Consider the following 13,749-nt stretch of genomic DNA (forward strand, 5'->3'; position numbering starts at 1 on the left):
TAAATTTAAATGTAAATGGTCTGCATTCATCTAAATTTCTATATAGGTATATTAAGTATTTAATACATTTGATTAGTATGAATTTTTTTAAACCAGTGAGAAACGGATCGTGTTTCATCAAAATAAATATCTGCTTTTATGAATTCCATTAATATCGTATAAATATCTGCATAAACAATATCGTTTATTTGATCAACACTTTAATAAAAGCAGTATATTAAGAACAACAGTAAATATCACAATACCAAATATCATTAAAATATCGAACACATCAATCAAAAAGTAAGTACATTAACCCATAATTAAACCCACATTCTAATATCCTGATTTTTAATAGTGATGTCACATTAAAAATATCACATAATAGTACAATGCACCAATCAACAATAAATAAACATGGTGATTTAATGATAATGATATCTTATTGGCACAGTTTTAAAGGAAACAGTAATAAATATTTTGTTAAATATTCAAGTCAGAGATGTTGTGATGATGTGATAATATATTAATTAATATAAAATATTTATACGGTTCAGTATTGGTCTTGCTTAATTGTTTATGTTTTATTGAGTATCTTAGTTTTTTAATTAAAATTTTTGTTGATTCACATCATAACATAATTAGATTTGTTTTCTTTAATTAGGAATACAAAAGAAACAGATGGAATATGAATAAAGATTTTATAATAAATAACTATGGTTGTTTACGAAAAATAAGATCTTATTGGCACAAGTTTAATAAAAAGGATAATAAGAATAGATTGGAAAATGTGGTAAAAATGTATATGCATGAAAATATGACATCGAATATCGATTGTATGATTATACCATATAATATTCAAGTAGTCTTCTCAACTTGCATGAGTGATTTAATAACATCTGTCTACAATTGATATTAATAATTATAGAGGTACAATTATTAATTTTATCTTAACATCTGGTCAATGACTTCTCTGGATTTGTCCTGGTATCACTTTAATATTATGTAAATTATTTATTTAAAATTTAAAATTATTTATTTGTTTTTTGAGAATACAAAAGGTGTTTTGGGAAAACGAATAGATGTCTCATAATAAGTAAACACGTTGATTGAAAAAATGCTAATAACTTTTTGGATAAGAGGATACGAAACGGTAGCAAACCGTTTGCACAACATAAAAAAAAAAAAAAAGCGTAATAAATAATTTGTTAAGTATTCAAGTCAGAAACTTCATGATGATATTATAACATATTGGTTGGATAGTGAAAAATGGTTTAGCAACCGTGCTCCAAATGAATGTTATCATTCGGCGTGGCATTTAATTTGGTTGGTAATAGAATGGAAGTTTTTTTCGATGTGCGATAGGAATGCTTATTTATAGATTTTGTTAATTTATATTATAATATATTTCGATTGATGTTTGTTAAACATGTGTAGACAATCCAACGAGTTTTAACTTCTATTTTCAGAATAAATTAAAAAGCATTTAAATTTTTCATGTGTAATAAATCATATAAGGAACTTAGTAAAAATCATATTTCATACATAATATTTGGTAATCTACGTTACATCTTCGATACGTGATATTTTCTGGCGACGTTGATCTATCCCAATGTATACGATTTTGATTCTCTTTGACGCAAGTCCGAAATATTCTCATTCTAATGAGAATTGTCACAGTTGGAGTCATGGAATTGAATACTTCCCTGCAATTTTTTAGTTTGTGGAATTGATTGGTTAGTTTCACTAATTTCATCAGAATTTTTATACCTCTATTGTCATGCATAGTGATTAGAGCAACGGCGGTTTGATACATTGTTTGTTGGTCATTTTGTTTGCAAGCTGCAATGAGTAGTTGTAATCCTCAATTTCTATCATGTTCCACGAAGAACAAATGTGTTCCAAGCAGTAGCGAAGCATGTTTATTTTCTGCTTCTGCAAGGATCTTCATAATTGAAAGCCCTGCCGTTGTTATTGCTGGTAGTTTGTGTTGTTGTTTGAAGATGTTTCTTCTATGTAAGACTTCCTTTATGTTTGTTTGTTCGTTTAGAGATTTGCACTTGTAAATTGTAAGGTAAATAATGGTTTTCAAACATAAGATCCACAACAATAAAAAAAAAAAAAAAAAGTGTTTTTCAAACACAAAATCCACAACAATAAAAAAAAAGTGTAAATAATGGTTTCAACAGTTGGTAATCATAATATCATTACCTATATGATCAAGAAATTAATAATAAAAAAGTGTGAAAAATATGGTTCAGTTAAATATTGATTCTAACGTGTATTTTGGTTTTTATGTGTAAGAAAACTATTAAGAACTAAAGACACGAGTGATTCGGCATAATCCGTTTCAATTGTTGGGAGTCGAAATATGGTTTTTTGTATGATTAACAAAACAATGAAATCAACAGATTAACGAAATACGATGATATTAGTAAAACTTATATCAACCGTATTGCTTGAGGAGTGGTGTTGTTATTCTGAGTTGCTTTTGTAATGATTCGTTGCACAATTTGTGACGGTAATTCTAATAGTTTTGTGGGTTGTGTTTTCGTTGTTTTGTAAGGAATCATGATGTTTTCGTGACATTTTTTTGGTGTAAGTATATGGATATTATGTTGTTATTATGGTCTTAGCGGTTTATATAATTTTTGTGTGGATACTGGATAGCGAACAGTTTTCTACGTGTTTTGATTTGGTAGATAATATCGTGTTAATTATTAATGAGAGTCAGTATTGTTATTTGAATCTCATTTTTACTACCTTTGTAAATTAATGATGGTATTTTTATTTTGTTGAACATTAATTATTTGATTTTGTTATATATTGATAAGAGCTTGAATGTTTATATTTTGTTAGTGATTTAATTGGTTTATTTATGGAAAAATGTGTTTAAAGTGTGGAATTTGGATTATTTCTTTCATAAATACCATTTATGGGATCACGGGTGCATGTTGAGTGTTTTCAGGCTCAAACAGGTTGTTGAAGGGAAAAGAATGATGTCGATAGGATTCACGATGCGTAGGAACAAACGGCACAAGAATCAGGGTCGAAATGAGGGAGTTGTGGCACGTTGAAGATGTTACGGAAAATCTAGAAATTTTTCATCATGAGTATGCCTCGATGTTTCTGTCATAACTTGAGCTGTAGAAGTCAGAATTTGATGATTCTGGTGGTTGGAAAGCTTATTCAGAGAGCTACAATGTTCATGTTGATGACTTCATCAAATTCTGAAGTTTACAGACGCTTTGGATAGAAAGAACGATGGCCGCGGCGACCATTCTTACCGCTGCGGCGATGGGTCACGGGTATGTGTTAATTCATTACCCTAATCCGAATCTGAATGGGCTAAGCTTTCTAATCTTTTTCCTAAGCACGACCAAGAACCCCAGGGGTATAAAAGAGTGTTTTTAAGAAATTAAGGAGGACTTTTGGGAGAGAAGGAAGAGGACAGCTACCAAGTTAGAGATGGGGATCCTAGAACTCTCGTTCACCGATTAGAGAAGTTTTTATCTTTTTCTTTCTTGAACTGATGTCATTGAATAGAATGATGGATTTTTTTATTTTCATTATGAACTAATTCTCTTTTCTAGAACATGTATTGATGTTGATGTTGATTTTTTATTGAGCATGAATTCTAAGTTTTATTATCGTGTGTAATGCTTTCAATTCTCAAGGGCCCGAGAGTTGAATGATATCATGGATTGGGTTGAGATCGAGAGATGAAACCTGATTTGTCTTAGGTAATAAAACTATAGATTGAGCGAACGCTAGAGATAGGTTACCGCGATCTGTGAAGCTCCGGGAAATTCCATAGAACTTAATGATCTCTTAGCTCCTAAATCCAACTTAGAGATAACTTGGGTTGTTGCTTAAGGGTTAATTTGCTAATTGCTCGAGAGAGAGTTAGTGGAATATTAGGGGATTTGGCTTTTAGAATACGCTTAATTAGGTTAACAACAAATGTCAATGCGCAGGATTAAATTGGTGCGAAATCTATGCCATAGGTTTAGTCATATTGATCTTTATATCAAAGTGTTTATAAAATTCTACATTTATTTAGTTTTTAGTTTGTTTACTTTTTCATTAAATTCATTCTTAAAATTCAGTTTAATCAAATAGCAATAGAATATAATAGTTTGGTACTTGGTAGGTAGTTCCCTTGGGATTCGACACTCGTTTACTCGAGTTTTACTACTTGCACGATTTCGTATACTTACGAATAGCCTGTCATGTATATCAGATATCGTTGTTTCATTGTTGTTTCTACCGAGAAAAATTGATTATTCTATTCAACGAATGTAAATTTTTTTGGTCTTAATCATTTAATGTTAAGTATTAATTTATCTTAAATGTAAACGGTTTGCATTCATCTATATCTCTACGTAGGTATATTAAGTATTTGATACATTCGATTAGTACGAATCTTTTTAAATTCATATAAATTAATGTATTGAATGATATTTTATGCATTCTACATGGATTATGTGGATATCTTATGCAAGTGTGCTAATTCTTTGAAACTTCTATGAGATAATTGGACAACTGGTGAAATGGAAGAGGGTGCCCCTGCTGTAAGAAGATGGGAGGACCCTGCTGTAAGAAAATGGGAGGACCCTGCTATAAGAAGATGGGAGGACTTAGACACTGACATATTGGTGAAAATCTTCCTGTCTTTTGATGTCTTGCAGTTGACTTTAGGGATTGCTAACGTTTTTAATTCATGGTGTTCAACTTGCTGTGATCCTCTGCTTTGGAAAACTCTTGATTTGTCAATGTTGAGATTATATTTCATCAAAATCCTATTAGAACCATATGTTTACATGGATGAGTGTTCTGATAAGACATTGACTCGTTTGTTGAAGATATTGTTGAGTCTCAGCCGGGGATAAATAAGAACCTTTGATTTTTCACTTCAATTTGTTTGTAGGGGACGAACAATTTACTTATATTGTTGAAAGGTAATTTTTTTATGTTTCTGTTTAAAACCTTACTGAAAGGTTTTTTTTTTTTATTCTCATTGTTTATTGACTGAGTCTTTGGCATTGCCTTTGATGCCAGTGATTATCATCTTTAATTTTCTTTTTCGAATAGTGAATTGGGAAGTAACCCACCATATATTGCTATCTACAGGTGCCCCCAGCTGAGGCGACTTGTTATGCCAGCTTGGAACAGAATAAAGAAGGATGTAATTTGCAAGGCCATTCGTACATGGAGATGTCTTGAATCCTTGACAATGCCTAGTATAGCAGATCCCCCTTATCTTATAGAGGAAATAGCCCTAAATTGCAAGAACTTCAGCGAACTAAAGGTCATCGGTCCTTTTGACGTTCTCTTTGCTTCTACGATAGCCAAATTTCTTCCAAATTTGAAGGTTTTGGGCTTGAGATGCTCAATGATAGTTAAGGATGCCTTAATGCTTATATTAGATGACCTACCAAACCTGGAAGTCCTCAACATATCACATTGCCTACTACTTCCTCCATCGATGCCCGAAAAAATTATTAAGAAGCTAGATAAAATTATCTTGCAGAAGGCTGCTCCACGTGAGTTCTTAACATGTACTGAGCACTCGTGCATCATGTGCCAGCGTACCTGAAGTGATGAAGGCTTTCTAAGGAGGTATAAGTATGAGGAGGGCCTATGGAAAATAGATGAGGCAAGGTCTATTGCTCTTTGATTAGAACACTGCAGAGACTGTAATTTAGTGGTCAGAAACTATAGCCTATGTACCTCTTCTTTACATTTTGTTTTGCTTGTATGTAATATCTACATAATATGTTGTTGAATAAGCATATATAAAATCGGTCTGTTGTGTTTTAGGTTGTCATCCTCCTAATGCTTTCGTTTTAGGTCGTCGACATCATAACACTTGCATGATGATCTTCTCCCATGGGAAAAGTATTATTTGTCTGCATGATTATGTACATATGGTAAAATTTCACTTTCTGTTGCTTCAAGCTGATCTTTTGTTGTCAATTAATGTTATTTCAAAATGAAATGGTCTCAAAGTAATACGCAATTGAGAATTTTATCCGTCATTTACATCGTTACAATTAAATTATAAGGATTTCTCTATTTTCAATATATTATACTTATATATTTACATTTTTTCCACCTTGAATTGGAAATACTGTTTCCAATTCATGTTATTTTATGTATGGAATTATTATTGCTTATATTATTGAATTTGAAATTTTATTGATTTTGTAATCGTTAGTCTCAAATTCATTTCTATTATCAGATTAAGTATTTGATAGTGAGATTTTGAAGGAATCTTTAATTTTCCCTTCTTTTACACTTTTATGTTAAGTTTGTATATGTTGAAACGGCAATATTATAGTGACATTGTTAGACTGAAATGGTAATATTAAAGTTCTACAATGCGCAGTCGTTTTGGCTTTGTAAAATTCGTAAGTGATGAAAAACGTTGTCATTTAAAATGTTGTTGATATTTAAAGTAAATATGCGGATTTAATGTTTAGTATTTTACTTGAAGTAAATTTTGGGAGTTAGGGTTTTCTTTGTTAGTTTCGGCATTAAGGGTATTTGTCCCAGTCTATTTGTTGCGTTTTCCACATCCGTCTTTTCTCGTTGACTAAAGTTGAGATAAGTAAAGTAAATTTTCTTTAGTTACAGTGAAAATGTCGTTTTTTTATTTTACATTGGTCTAATTAATTTGTTATCGATTTTAACTTTGATTAAAGTACACGTTATTCTTACGGAGTTCTGAGTTTGTTATTATAGTTTTAAGAAGTTGTTGTTAGATGGTTGTGCTGACAATATGTTGTTCATTTCCCTGGTAGTCATATTGCAGATTATTTTCTTGGTAAATTTACTCCTGAAAGTGGTGTCTCTCTTATTACAATTTTGTTTGTTCTACTCAGGTTGTTTATTTGTTGTTCTAGTAGTCGTGTTGCAGATTATTTTCTCGGTAAATCTACTACTGAAATTGGTGTTTTTCTCATTTCGATTTTGTTTATTATCTTGTTGTATTTAGTATATATTGTAATACTGTCATTGTTTTATGAAATGATGTCATGAAATGCCACTGGTATAAATGCTTCAGAAGTTACCATCATTATTATCTTCTAATTATCTATTTATTTTTTGGAACGCTTGCCAAGGTTTTGGTGTTCTTTGTAGTACGTCTAAGATATTGTTGTTTTAATAAGAATTGTAGTAGTTGGAGTCATATATGGTGAATATATTAATAGCAGACTTGAGACCACCGAAGTGCCTTATGCACTGATTGGTGTATTTTGACACTATTCCAACGTAGTTCTGTTTAGAGCTATCAATACGGTAGTGATTGGCTGCATCAAGGAGTACATTAAGACTACGGTGGATCGACATAGGATTCATCACTCCCGGGTATAGGAGAAGTTATCTCACGGCACAGTTCAGTGTATAGCAAAGACACTAAAGCTATGGCTACAGTGAGATTGAGTTGTTGCTCAATCCAATTTATTTATCCAATCGAAGAGTACATCAAGACTACGGTGGATCGACATAGGATTCATCACTCCCAGGTATAGGAGAAGTTATCTCACGGCACAGTTCAGTGTATAGCAAAGACACTAAAGCTATGGCTACAGTGGGATTGAGTTGTTGCTCAATCTAATTTATTTATCCAATCATTGGTCTAGTAACTGAATGCAAAGATATCGAGAGTAACTGAGGTTGACACCATTTCTGTACCTCAGTCTCGATGAGATAACAAATGATGAAAGGATTTGATTGCATGGTAACAATATCATTGATAGGTAGCTGTTAGTAAACGGTCCCGAATACGCAGCGGAAACGAAAAATAAAATATAACAGGATCGTTTACATGAGCCAAGATCAAGGGTATGATTTTAACAATTTATATTAAATTAAAATCTGCATAAATATACAACATGAGTTAAGAGAAACAAATGCACGTTGAAGGCTCCTCCAAAATTTGTCGTCGAACGTTTTGCTACCGATCCAAGTGTAGGATCGAACCTGCGTAGTCCACACGAAGACAATCTTAAAAGAACCAAAGAGGGATTTGCTAGATCCTCTTTGGCTTCAAGATTAAGAAGAAAAGAAAATCAATTGAATTGATTTGGCACACAAAAGTTACTGCCGTGGGAGTGCTTTTCCAAAAGGGGCTGTGTGTTTTGTTTTCAAAAGAAAAAACCCTTAATCCAAATCACACACATTTTTCCTTTTATATTTAAAAACAATTTGCCCTAATCCCATACGGAATAGGCTTGGGCTCCAACCCAAACGCCCCATGTTGCCAAACACTCCCAATTTGATTTATTTTAATTTCCATCATTATCTCAATTAAAATCAATTAATATATATATTTATATATAAATTAACATTTAACAATAATGATAATATATTTAAATATGTGCGAACACACATTTAAACGTAATTTCACTTATTTAATTTTTCTAACAAATTAAATAAAGGCTACGACCTCAGCAAATTTAATTGCACTGTGAAATTACCAAAATACCCTTTCGCCTTAAAAGACGAAAACGCCCTTCTTTCTTCTTGCATCTTAAATTGTCTTCTATGTGTGTGACCCTTAGGCTCCTCATCATATCGGCAGTGTATAGTATTGCGATTAACACCAATTAATCGTCTCACTAATACACAGACCAAGATTGGCCCCTAGCAAGGCATCATGGCCACCCGATAGATTCGGATTCAGCAAAGTAGCTACCTGTCAACGATATGGTTACCGTGCAATTCGATCCTTTCATCATACGTTATCTCGACGAGACGAAGGCATAGAAATAGTGTCAACCTTCGGTTACTCTCGATATTATTTATTCAGTTTCTGGACCAATGACCCGTATTATAAACTGGATAGAGCAACAACTCAATCCCACTGTGGCCACAGTTTTAGTGTCATTGCCATATACTGAATTGCGCCGTGAGATAACTTTCTCCCGTACCCGGGAGTGATGAATCCTCTGTCAATCCACCATAGTCTTGATACACTCCTTGATGCAGCCAATCACCACCGTATTGACAGCTCTGAAAAGAACTGCGTTAGGCTAGTGTCAAACTACACCAATCGGTGCACAAGGCGCTCCGGTGATCTCAAGTCTAAGGATCACATGCACCACCATTCGTTAGAGGATTTGTTCCATAGACACTGGGGTTACCATCCATATGGAATCCTCTGGTGGGTCAGTCCAGTGAACTTGCTGTGGTGTAATCGCCTACAACAAACACCCATGTGTTGCACCAGGTTGTCACCAAACAACCTTGACAAGTGAGATCAGTCACTGCCTTTCGACAGGGTCGTTCAACACTATGATAGCCTTACCGTATTATCTGTGCCCTTAGTTCAGAATAATACTGGGGCTACGGACGTTTCTAGAATGGCCACCATATGTGCTCATAGGGTTCTCACTATCAAGATTTGAAACACTTGATACCCTCGTCACGGCTCTACCATTCTAAGGACATATATCAATACATATTGCAATAATAATGATTTACGCGATATAGAATAAAATGCCTTTTATTGATTAATGAACATTATTACAAAGAGTCAATTCTACAATAATTGATTGGCTCTAGGGCATCTACTCTAACAGTAGCTATTTTGCTGAATCTGAATCTATCGGGTGGACATGATGTCTTGTTAGGGGTCAATCTTGGTCTATGTGTAGTGGGACAATTAATTGGTGTTAATCGCGATACTACTCACTACCAGTATGATGGGGAGCCTACGAGTCACACACTTAGAAGATAATTTAAGAATCAGTTCGTACAAGGGGTATTTTCGTCTTTTAGACCAAAGGGTATTTTGGTAATCTCATAGTGCAATTAAATTTGCTGAGGTTTTTGCCTATATTTAATTTAATATTAAAATTGAATTAGTGAGATTATATTTAAATATATGTATGCATATATTTAAATGAATTATTATTATTAATTAAATGTTAATATATTTTATAAATATATTAATTGATTTTAATTATAATAATAATTAATTAAAAATAAAATACCATAACAAGGGTGTTTGGATACAAGGGTGGATTAGGGTTGGAGCCCAAGCCTATTCCTTATAGGAATAAGGCTTTACCACATGCACTATATAAGTGCATGTGTGTTAAAGAAAAATTTAATTCATTCATGATTGAAAGAAAAGAGGCAGCCCCTTTACTCTTACCCTCTCACGTTCTCCCCTTGGTTTTGAATCAAAGATTTTTCTTTGATTCAATTTTATTCTTGAAGCTAATTAGTGGATCTAGCAAATCCCTCTTTGGTCCTTCGGATTGTCTTCATGTGAATCACCATTCGTTCACTTCTACATTGAATCGGTAGCGAAATAGATTTAGAGACATTTGAAGGAGCCTCCAAACATGCGTAAGATCTCTGATCCTTGTCTAGATTGATATTATTTCGTGCAGAATTTTGATTTAACATGTAAACTATATAATCTATACCCGGATCTTGGCATAAAAGGAATCGATTCATCCTTTTAATTTTTGTTTTTCCGCTGCGTTGGGTAGATCGATTCCTAACAGTGGTATCAAACCCTCAGGTACCAAATTATATGGTTTAATATGTGTTTGATAACATGTATTTGATTGATAACATGTTATATTGTTAAATCTGTATAAATTTTGTGTTGATGGCATGTTTTGAGTAATCGATTGACTCATTACACTTGATAATATTTAATTTGTTGATGATCTACAAAATTGGTATAAATTGATAAGGATTTTTGTTGAGATTGATTTCAAAATCCTTTTGGCGTTCTTTGTCGCTGATTGAACTGATCTGTTGCAGATCAGTCTACGCTCGTCGCGGTGATCGCTGTTTAGCATGCTCACTGATTGAAAATTAGCGCATGCCACAGCAATATAACACATCATCGTGGCGATCACACTCTTGCATGCGAACTGATGGAAATCAACGCTCGTTGCGATGATCTAAACCATTGCCGCGATGATCACACTTGTGCTTGTGTGTGATTGAAAATCAGCGCACACCAAAACGATTGCACACATGCATGCATGCTAAACGATAATCAGCCAGATAGCAGCGATATAAACCATTGGCACAGTGAGCGTACTTTCAACTGCGTAGGGGCCTAAGTGAAAAGTTTCAATACTTTTGGACCAAAAAGATCTACAAATTGTCTGAGGGTAATTAATAAATTCACCCACCCAATTCAAAATGTTTATTTTTGAATGTATGCAGTGTACTTGTTTGAATATTGCATGGTGCTTGGTACACGAGCCTTAGACCTATGGTGATTGTTTTAAAGTATTTTTGGGTATATATGATTTTAAATTTTTAAATAGGACCTACGTGCCCTGCCTTTCTCCCCCTTCTCAATGTACATTCTCTTCTCATCTCATTCCTCTCGAATGTTTCTAAATTTATTGATGTAAAATTAGTTTAGTCTTAATTTCACTGTAAATTTAGTATGATGTATTTTGTAATGTTCTTGAAGACGGAGCAAAGATGAAGCGATCATACTTAAAGACTTAAGATATTTTTTATAGGATCCTTAGGTGACCCACTGATTCCTCTAGGCTTGAAGAAATTGGTTTTAGTTAGGCCATGTACCGGCACGTTTACATTTTGCTTAGAATGCATGCTAAGGTTAAATGTTTAATAACATGCCAAACGATGTCATTCTAACAAAGATAATAAATTGGTGAGACGTAAAATAAAAACCCTCAAATAAAGGATATTAAGTCATTGAAACGCTTTCTATCACTATGTCTTTAATCAAACCACTGTTTTTTGGAACCTTGTTCGCCAAAGCGAAGAGTACACTTCTACCAGTGGGAGGTTAAAGCTCATTGGAGTTTTCCTTAATCGTGATGGGCCAACTTAAAATGACATGTTTTACTTGTTCGCCAAAGCGAAGGTTGATAAGCATGTCATAGTCATAGTAGAGAAGTACACTTGTTGTGTGTACGTGGTGACATGTAGTGTCCACTCTACTGATACTGAGAATCACACTTGAGGATGATGGCTAGGCCGTTGGACTGTGTGATTGGCTTGTTGGCTTGCTTCACATTTGAGGTTGGTAGTGGGAGCTATCAACTGGTGTGAATTAAGTTTGTTGGCCTACCTAATCAACCCATTTTGGCTTGTTCGCCAAAGTGAAGGTTTGAAATGGGCTAGATGGGATCTCAGTCCACGAGAAAAAGCCAACAGGCTTTCCCGAGTTAATAGTGAGGGCTATTGGCTTAAGGAAAATAGTGGAAGCGATTGTTTAATAAAAGGCCTTATTAAATAATAATAATAAACATTGTAATAATGTTTACTTATTGTACACTTGCAGATTCACTTAAAAATTGTGCAATATGATCCCATCATCACCGCGACAAATCATCGAACTGGGAAACAAATGGAATGGTGAGAATTTCGTTGACTGGTATAGAAGTATAAACAATATACTTCAGTCAAGCGATAGATTATACACCATTGAGCAGGCTTTGTCACTAGAGCCTGCTGATAGTTCTATCCATGAGACTGGGTATGTATATATGAAGCATATACATGATGCAAAAGCATAGATGACAAGATACATTGTGCTTGCATCAATGACACCATTACTGTGATAGGCTGACAGCAGTGCCAGAAAATGGACTTAGCTTCTATTCTTCATTTTCTTTAGAGAAATGAGAAGCATATGGTGTCTCGGTCACTATTCAGATGCAAGATGGAAGAGGGTACCAAAATTGGTGATCGTATACTCAAGCTGACTAAATATATGAACAAGCTTGAGATTTTGGGAGGCAGACTTAATGAGGGTGTAGCCATAGACCTAATATTACAGTCTTTGCCAGATTCTTACTTTTAGTTTGTCTATGACTTCATTGAGGATGATAAGAAGAATACCATTTTCGAGCTTTTGGATATGTTGAAGGCTACTAAGTCAGGCATGAAAATGTTAAAAACATTGACGTTGGTTGAAGCCAACTCAAGTGAGAAGGAAAGGGCTCAAAAGTCGTTGGAAGGAACTATTATAGATAGGAAGGGCATTTGTCTTCACTGTGGGAATCCCAGCCACTGGAGGAAACCTTGCAAGGCCATCCTAACAAAAAGGAAGAGGAATGTTACTTCTTCGTCAAGTACGTTCTTGATTGAGATTAACTTCTCTTGTCAACATCTTAGGTCATTGACACAAGATGTGGTACTCAAATTTGTTCTGATGTGTATGAACTACAACAGAGTAGATTGCTCACCAAGGGAAAGGTGGACCTATCAGCTGGAAATGCAGCACGTGATGCTACATTTGCTGTATCTTATCGTTTGATTTTGCCTACGGGATTGTTTCTTAGAACTTGTAGATTATTATGATCTTTCTTCAGTTTCTAGAAATTATATTTTTGTGTCCACTAGGACAAGTGAGAATATTACTTTACTAATGGATTGTTGTCCTTGAGTATAAATAATATTCTTTATGGAACTGTTTCATAATAATATGTTCTTAAGATAGACAATAAGGATATTCTCATAATAACAACTATGCCAACTATGGCTGGTTAAGTTAAACATACTTGAAGGAATATGAGATAGTATCAATAGTATCAAAACTCACCTCTCCGTATACACCCTAGTATAATGGTGAGTCTGAAAGGAGGAATAGGACCTTACTTGAGATGGTTAGGTCCATGATAAGTTTTTATGATTTGCCTGCATAATTCTGGGGTTATGCCTTAAAGACTGTGACTCACGCATTGAACCATGTGCCATCAAGGTCTGTAGATAAGACTTCATATGAACAATGGAGTAGGCGAAAGC

At 34.1% G+C, this 13,749-nt stretch overlaps 1 protein-coding gene across 1 annotated transcript; it reads left to right on the forward strand.

Moving 5' to 3' along the window:
* The first annotated feature begins 4,532 nt into the window (after positions 1-4,532).
* Positions 4,533-5,578, forward strand: LOC116122246 (F-box/LRR-repeat protein At3g48880-like). Its single transcript, XM_031408139.1, has 2 exons — positions 4,533-4,705; positions 5,074-5,578. The coding sequence occupies exons 1-2, from the start codon at positions 4,533-4,535 to the stop codon at positions 5,576-5,578; spliced, it is 678 nt and encodes a 225-aa protein (XP_031263999.1).
* The last annotated feature ends 8,171 nt before the right edge of the window (positions 5,579-13,749 follow it).

The sequence above is a fragment of the Pistacia vera genome, unplaced genomic scaffold, assembly GCF_008641045.1.
Source record: "Pistacia vera cultivar Batoury unplaced genomic scaffold, PisVer_v2 Contig1021, whole genome shotgun sequence".
Lineage (NCBI taxonomy): Eukaryota > Viridiplantae > Streptophyta > Magnoliopsida > Sapindales > Anacardiaceae > Pistacia > Pistacia vera.

Bases quoted from the DNA above. Each gene is read 5' to 3' on its own strand.
- LOC116122246 (XM_031408139.1), top strand. From the start codon at position 4,533: ATGGAAGAGGGTGCCCCTGCTGTAAGAAGATGGGAGGACCCTGCTGTA. The intron at 4,706-5,073 runs GTGTTCAACTTG...TTTTTCGAATAG, and splicing joins GCTAACGTTTTTAATTCATG to TGAATTGGGAAGTAACCCAC.